The 7,462-nt window shown below is 45.0% G+C and overlaps 2 protein-coding genes across 3 annotated transcripts; both read left to right on the forward strand.

Moving 5' to 3' along the window:
• Positions 1-36: 36 nt before the first annotated feature.
• Positions 37-2,858, forward strand: odad4 (outer dynein arm docking complex subunit 4). The gene is made up of 11 exons (XM_057014256.1): positions 37-240; positions 328-459; positions 550-703; positions 951-1,006; positions 1,096-1,246; positions 1,326-1,544; positions 1,619-1,826; positions 1,918-2,004; positions 2,111-2,307; positions 2,460-2,560; positions 2,643-2,858. The coding sequence occupies exons 1-11, from the start codon at positions 115-117 to the stop codon at positions 2,667-2,669; spliced, it is 1,458 nt and encodes a 485-aa protein (XP_056870236.1). The 5' UTR covers positions 37-114; the 3' UTR covers positions 2,670-2,858.
• Positions 2,859-3,104: 246 nt separating this feature from the next.
• Positions 3,105-7,223, forward strand: cnp (2',3'-cyclic nucleotide 3' phosphodiesterase). 2 transcript variants are annotated; one of them, XM_057014244.1, is made up of 4 exons: positions 3,105-3,259; positions 4,241-5,604; positions 5,684-5,811; positions 5,911-7,223. In XM_057014244.1, the coding sequence occupies exons 2-4, from the start codon at positions 4,269-4,271 to the stop codon at positions 6,361-6,363; spliced, it is 1,917 nt and encodes a 638-aa protein (XP_056870224.1). In that variant the 5' UTR covers positions 3,105-3,259; positions 4,241-4,268; the 3' UTR covers positions 6,364-7,223. The 2 variants fall into 2 exon arrangements, with proteins under 2 accessions (XP_056870224.1, XP_056870225.1); XM_057014245.1 differs by having other exon boundaries at positions 3,110-3,259; positions 4,255-5,604.
• The last annotated feature ends 239 nt before the right edge of the window (positions 7,224-7,462 follow it).

The following is a 7,462-nucleotide window of genomic DNA, read 5'->3' on the forward strand; positions in this document are numbered from 1 at the left end:
CTAGATAGCGCTGTTGCGCACGAAGTTTGTTAGAATGGTTTCTATGGATACCACAGGTGACCTGAACCCGGTGGCCAGTTTGGACAACTAGAAATTTATTTGTGGCAAAATAAAATGTCAGACGCAGAAGGAGACGATGAGCGGCGAAAGCCAAAAGGGGTTTTTTCGACTTTAGTGGCCAATGGAGCCTGGTTGTACCAGAAAGGAGAGTATAAAAAGGCCATTGAAAGCTACACAACGGTAGGTAGCTAACAGGATAGCTCCTAGCAAGAGTTCATCATTCTGCAGGGAATAAAGTAGAATATGGCAATCATTCTCTTTCCTTAGGCACTGACCCTAAAGCCTGGTGACACGACCTGCTTTGTTGGTCGGTCCAAATGTTACCTGAAGATGGGTCAGTATGAACGTGCGTTAGAGGACGCAGACGCTTCAATCGATAAAGATAAAACATTTTTCGAGGTAATCAGCACTTTTTGGGAGTCTCTTCTTAATCCTACATCTTGACCCTGTCAATACCCCCGAACGCCTTTGTATGGTAATGTTTTGTAGGGTTTGTACCAGAAAGCAGAGGTGTTATACTTGATGGGGGAATTCCAGTCTGCACTGGTGTTTTACCATCGGGGACAGAGGATCCGCCCGCACACACAGATGTTCAGATTAGGTATCCAGAAAGCAGAGGAGGCTATTGAAAACTCGGTTGGCAGTAAGTCTTTTAACCGGTTTCTTTTATTAAAAAGTCTTTGTGTCCCAAAATATTGACTTCTATGAAACCAGCAGTTGCTAGAGACGTTATAGATTTTGTGTAGTTTAATTTCTTAATTCTATGAAATGCAAATAATTAAGTGGCTGCAACAGAGAACCTAAAAATGCATGCTCCTGCACCTGTATCTATAGGCCAATACATCTTTCCACTTTAAAGTCCTTTGCTTGTGTGTGTGTGTGTGATTTAGGGCCAGAAGATGTAAAGACCAAGATAAAAGAGCAGTTAGTTTTACAAAAAGATGCGGTGAGTGATCATATTAGGGGCTTCCTATAGATTTGGACAATAGTTTTGTGATTATTCCTGACCTTTTTCCAAATGAATATCCTGGGAAGAGAAACCAACCGATCGCTGCCGTCGAGCATCTGACACGGGAAAAGAATCAGAAGATTCAAAAGACTCCAAAGAAAGAGAAGACAACCAGAAAACTGCTCAGAGAGTTTTACACTGACCAGAAATATCTGGAAGGCCTGCTCAAAGACAAAAGTAACTTAGCAAAATGAACTCGATACTTATTTCCCCCACTTTTATTTCTAATAATTTACAAATTTTCAATGTTTTGTAGATTTGGTGAAGAGTAAGATGAAGAATGGGGACAATCTGAAGGATGTCATTGAGGAAACTCTTGCATATCTTGACATTTGCACTGAGTTTTGGAACCAGGAGTGCCCTGAAACCCCAGAAAAGGAGAAGAAAATGAATTCTAAAGGTACTTCGTCCTCTCCCCGAATGCCAGCAGAACCTGCAGAGTTTCTGCTGAAGAGTCTAGAGGACATTGATGAAGGTAAACTGAACCTCGGCTTGAACTTATTGCTGATTTATTGTTTAAAATACTTAGCTGTATATTTTCCAACATAGAGTTGACATCTGGAAATGCAAAAAGTGGCCTAAAAAAGGCAGAAGAAGTGCTGAAGACTGTGCAGGGATGGTCAGAGAAGGAGTTCCCAAACAAGAAAGAGGTTTTAGGGAACCTGCACGGGTGCATTGGAAATGCCTGGATTGAGTTAGGAAAGATGGACAGAGCATTGGAGCATCATCACAAAGGTCTGGAGCTGGCAGAACAGTGGTGAGAGCTCTGAGAATCTTCACCCGCATCATCAGTCATTCTAACCAGCAGACAATGATTTCAAACGGCCGCTGATCTGTCTGATTGTCAGTAAACTCCCAGAAGCCACGTCCAGGGCTCTGGACAGCATCGGGCGGGTTTATGCCCAAATGGGAGAGTTTCAGCAGGCCATCCAGGTGTAAGTCATTTATGTAAAACTAACTGTGCTTTTTGATGCTTCGCAACGAGGTTCCAAAACATTTGAATGTTGGGCGCCGACTCATGATCATCATTATGTGATTTAGCTGGGAGAAGAAGATCCCTTTGGTGCGAGGTGATCTGGAGAAGACCTGGCTGTTTCATGAGATTGGTTGGTGTTATCTCGAGCTCGGACGCCACGAGGACGCCCGGGACTACGGTGTCCGTTCAGCTGCCGCCGCCGATGAAACTGCTGATGAAAAATGGCAGATCAACGCCAACGTTCTGGTAGCGCAGTCACAATGTAAATATTCTTAGTGTCTTTACCTAAAAATGCCGACCCAGATCTTTATTTTCTGCATGTCAGTCATTTAAATTAGGTTATATGATATTATATATGCAGTAAATGTTATTTACCTGATTTCAGATTGTAAATTTCTGTTTTCTTTGTCTCAGTGAAACTCGGAAACATGGAGTCAAGTGTCTCCTACTTTGAGAAAGCCCTGAACCTGGCCAGACGACACCAAGATTCTGCCATCATTAATGCGATCCAGAAGGTTTCTTCCTTAATGAGCTTTTTGGTTTTGGTCTGCACGTTACTTAAAGGATATTTTTCACCAATTATCATTCTGGTTTTAGGCTCTTGATGAGGTGGAGCAGCATTGAGGATGTCATCGAGTCCAACTAATGTTCATTAACATGTGTTTAAACAGAATCAATGATTTAAAATCAACTTGTGAGAATTTTCCTGTTTCTGTTATTATTGAAGACAGCAAAACAAGTCATTTCAGTGTCATTTTGTCTTCAAAATTAAAATACTTCTGGGTGTGAATGCAACGTGAAATGTTCCCCAAACACGGCAATCGAAATTCTATTATTGCTAAAATATGTAGATAAATGAAATGTGTTCAACAGGATGGGAGCAGACCATCATATTGATCATATTTATATCATTCGTTTTTATAAATTAGCCCTTTAAATTAATACTGAAGAGTCAGGATGGAAAGTTATTCATCTCCTTTTTGTGTAAACACAATTAGCACAATTAGTTTTAGTTTGTTTTTATTAATAATTCTCTTTTTGGTGGGTACCTGTTTTTTCCTCGTGTCAGGGGCGTGTGCATGACCACGCCCCGTCGCGCGTTCCCGTGAACTGGTACGTGCGTGTACATGTGTGCCCCGTAATCGTGCTTTGTATTCAGAAGTAGCGCGTGGTCAGCAGCAGCAGCATCTCGAGCTCCACGGCGGCCTTTAACGGTAAGCGACGCGGCGTACGAGCACACAAAAGGAGGCGTGTGGCGGCCTTCGCCTCCCTTCATATCGGCCTGTTTACAGCGACAGCCTCCAGTAAATTGCTCCGCCGGCATTGATTGACTTGCACGACGCCAGAAAATGGCAGAAAGTTTGTCCACGGCATGCGAACACGGTTTACCCGCTGGTGCTGGTCGTGGTTCGGGTCGTGGTCCGGGTCGTGGTCGTGGTCGTGGTCGTGGTCCTGGTGGTGTGGGCGCTCGCCTGAAGCGCACCCCACTCCCGCCTCGTCACATTGTGCGCGTCAGGAAATGTCGGGGACTCTTGGTTCGCGTTTGAACCCCGCTTCTCGCTCACATTTGGCCCTATACCCACCGCCTAATGTCACACATTGTGGTTAAATGTGCCCAGTTTTGATGCCGCCTCTTACTGCGCAGTTTGGTGCTGCGTTTCCTGACTTTTATGCGTGTCAACATTTCCTTTTCTCACTTTAGTTACAAACGACTTTAACATAGGCCGTTTGATTTTAGCCTTAAATAGTTCGCAAAATGTGATGTTTATTTAAGTCGCAACTGCTTCGGCTTCCCCTTTTGTCTCATGACAAGATTGCGTTTCGCGTGTCTGCTAAATCCGTCATAAAGGGTTAATCTGCCGCCCAAGAGGGACTTTAATCAATCCTCCATTTTCTTGACGATAATTCTCTTAAGGTTTAGCGAAGATATAAAAATAAAGCAATAGCGGAAACTCATTTAAATTATCTTCCTGTTTCAGACACAATATTTGCAGCCTTCAAAGCGCTTTAATGAGCCTGATTATCAGATCTGTAATACAAAATCTGATTTAAATGACGCTTCTTCAGGGTATTGACACTGCTTCATCTGCAAACATTGTCAGTGAATTCATGGTTATTCAGTAACTGGTTCACATGTGGGCTAGTCTTCACATATCAATGTTGACCTTCTAAAACCTTTCTCCTTTTTGTGTAAGGTGCGTTAATTCAGACGTGAAAACAAACATGGATGCCGAAATGAGCAATGAGGTTTCAGATGCTTCCGAGCCTGTGCAGCCAGAGGAGGCTGTAATGGAAAAAGAGGCTGTGTCATGCGTGGAGATGCCAAAGGAATCCACAGAGCCTGAGAAACCAGCAGCTGCAGAGGTCGCTGTTAATGGCCACGAGACACAAGCCATAAACCTGAAAGAAACGGAGGAGGTGGTTGTGACCGAAGCTGTTAAGCTGTCAGAAGAAAAAACGGGAGTGGAGATTGAGGTGAATTTGCCCGGAGAAGAATCAAAAATGGAGTCAACAGAAAAGGATGACTCGTCAGAAAAGGCTTCTGGACCAACTGCGGACAACATGGATCCTGAGCAGCCACCCGGGGCTGTCCCAGAGCCTGTCCACGTGCAGACGCCTCTGGCAGACAGTGCCCCTGAACCGGAGCCAGAGAAATCTGTACAGTCGGCTCCAGAATCCCAGCAACCAACCAGCCGAGAAGAGTCGGCGCCAGTGATGAGTGAGGCAGAACTGCAGGTCACAAAGGACACTGGAGCGGGTGGTGATGTGGCTGACACCACAAAGGAGAAAGAAGCCAAAACGGAAGCAACAAGCGATGCCAAACCTCCAAATGATGAGAAGGACGTTGAACCCGAAGCCAAAGAGCCCGATGCTGTGAAGGTAGTTGATGAAGGAGCCAACAACGAAGGCGTTAAGTCTGAGAAAAGTGATCCTGAGCCTGAAGAGGAACCAGTCTCCGCAGCTGGCTCCCTGAGTTTTGCTTTCCTGGAACAAGAGAAGACCAAAGAGACCCTGCGACTCTCTCGCACCATTGTTATCTTAAGAGGCCTTCCAGGAAGCGGTAAAAGCTTCTTGTCCCGCGCCATAGCTGATGTTTACCAAGATCAATGCTCTGTCATCTGTGCTGACGAACACGGTGTGAAACCAGAAAGCCCAGAATCATCGGTGGATGCTTACAAGGCTCTGGATGAGGCTGTCGTGGCCTGCTGTGGTGCAGCGACATCTTCGCCGCTGCTGATGGTGGTGGACGACACCAACCACTCCCTGGATCGCCTGGCTCGCCTGGCGGAGATCGCGGAGCAGCACCACTGCGTTACCCTCTTTTTAGAGCCGCGCACCGAATGGAGCAGAGACGCGGCGCAGCTGAGCAAGAAAACCAAGCGTGGATTAGCAGAAGCCCAGATAGAGGTCATGAAAGGTCAGCTTGAAGGAACATCACTTCCTCTCTTCTTTGGCTGGTTCCTTCTCTCGCCTGCCAAGGAAAAGATTTGCTGCACCTCCATGGATTTCCTAAAAACACTCGACACCTTGGAAGCTTTCAAGAAACACTTGAATGACTGTGAGTGTATACAAAATTGCATTTAAGTATCGAATACTTTGTAATCTGAGACTAAATAGCTGTTGGTCTTCATCCACAGTCACCCAGGAAGCTGACAAAGAGGTGGATTTGGAGCAGTACTTCAAATCTAAGGGGCCCCTCCACTGTACTACAAAATTCTGCAACTATGGAAAAGAAGACGGCGCCAAAGAGTACGCACAGAATCCGGTATGTTATCACAAATGTAGCGCGCATGTATTTTACATCACACACCCGGTGTATTAAAACTAATCCTGTGTTGCCTCATTTTGCTTTGATCCCCTCCAGGCGGTGAGAGAATTCTATGGTTCTGTCTCAGAGCTGTCTCTGAGTGCTCTCTTTGTCACTCCTCGCACTGTCGGCGCCTCGGTGGCCCTCACCGAAGAACAGCTTCTGCTGTGGCCAGCCGATGCCGAAAAGGAGGTGGAGGGTGCTTCCTCCCTACCCCTGGGAAGCCGCGCCCATGTTACACTGGGATGTGCAGAGGGAGTGGAGCCAGTTCAAACAGGTTTGGATCTGCTGGAAATCCTGGCAGTGCAGCAGGGAGGGCAGAAGGGGGAGCTCGTCGAGGAGATGGAGCTGGGCTCGCTGAGCTACTACGGAGAGGGCAGATGGCTGCTCAGTCTAAGAGAGCCGATCCGCACCCCAGCCTGCTTCTCCAGCGTCTACGGACCCAGAGAGGTCGTGCCCACCAAGAAAGAAGGCGAGAAGAAAAAGAAGCTGAAGTGCTCCATTCTTTAGATGGCAAACTGGAGGGCCTACATGATCGGTGAATTAAAACACAGGCTTAATTCTGTGCAAGGTTTGTGTGTTTTTGAGTGTTAATTTTCAGTTGTAGTCACCCCAAATCCACAAGCTGTGTGCCTTTTTACTCTTGATTTGCACCACAACCCAAAATGCCTTCTGACCAGCTAGGCTCTTTAACATTAATGCATCATATTCCACGTAGACTTTTGCTGAAGTGTGATTACAGTTCCTGCCATCTTAGACAAAAGTAGCATAGCCTGTTCCCACAGCTCTACAGTTATCTAAAAGATAGATTTATCTACCAGCATCTCTCAATATTCAGCTATACAATGACTAGGTACTCTGCATGCATTCTCTTACATATAAACACATTTCAAACATTCTACACATGCATTGTTGCTTCAGCACAGTTGCTGTTTCTTTTGTCTTAGCTGGAAGGTACAATGGCGAGCTGTTTTCGTGCAGATATGTACGTGCATCCAAGGAAGAACTTATACTTTATGGGCCGAAGTGTTTTGGTTTAAATGTATTATGTAAATGTTGTTCAGAGGTCCTTCCTTGTAAAATCTTTGCACTGTGCTTGGTTTAAAAGGGAGACTGCTGAAGAAATTGTTTCAGCACCTTGCACTTGGTAATTGTCAAAAGCTGTGAATTCCAGTCCATGTTTTGCAACGTTTTTGTAATCTTTTCTACTGCGCAAGACTGCACCATTGATCCCTTTTTTATCTCCATGCACTTCTAAAGTATTGCATTTCAATTTGTATCCTCTATGTTGTAACGGGCAAGTCCTACTTAATGTAGCTCACAATTTTGCACTTGTTTTGTACACTTAATAAAAAACATGCTTTGCTCAAGTCGTGCAGGTTATTGTCTTTTTACTGAGAATAACGCCTTTGGCTTCTCGTCAGCCTCAATTAATAAATGAAGTAATCGTGAAAGGTCTCTTTCGCATGATGTTGGTTTAACCAGCAGATGGCGCTCTGTGCTCATGTAGTTTAACAGCTGTTTTGACGTCACCTATATATTACATAATTTTTTGAAAAAGTTTTAACAAATGTAATCGAATATGACAGGCTGGTATCTAATTTAGGTC

Source organism: Takifugu flavidus, chromosome 18 (genome assembly GCF_003711565.1).
Source record: "Takifugu flavidus isolate HTHZ2018 chromosome 18, ASM371156v2, whole genome shotgun sequence".
NCBI classification, from domain to species: domain Eukaryota; kingdom Metazoa; phylum Chordata; class Actinopteri; order Tetraodontiformes; family Tetraodontidae; genus Takifugu; species Takifugu flavidus.

Bases quoted from the DNA above. Each gene is read 5' to 3' on its own strand.
- odad4 (XM_057014256.1), top strand. From the start codon at position 115: ATGTCAGACGCAGAAGGAGACGATGAGCGGCGAAAGCCAAAAGGGGTT. The intron at 241-327 runs GTAGGTAGCTAA...CTCTTTCCTTAG, and splicing joins CCATTGAAAGCTACACAACG to GCACTGACCCTAAAGCCTGG. The intron at 1,007-1,095 runs GTGAGTGATCAT...TATCCTGGGAAG, and splicing joins TAGTTTTACAAAAAGATGCG to AGAAACCAACCGATCGCTGC.
- cnp (XM_057014244.1), top strand. From the start codon at position 4,269: ATGGATGCCGAAATGAGCAATGAGGTTTCAGATGCTTCCGAGCCTGTG. The intron at 5,605-5,683 runs GTGAGTGTATAC...CTTCATCCACAG, and splicing joins CAAGAAACACTTGAATGACT to TCACCCAGGAAGCTGACAAA. The intron at 5,812-5,910 runs GTATGTTATCAC...GATCCCCTCCAG, and splicing joins AAGAGTACGCACAGAATCCG to GCGGTGAGAGAATTCTATGG.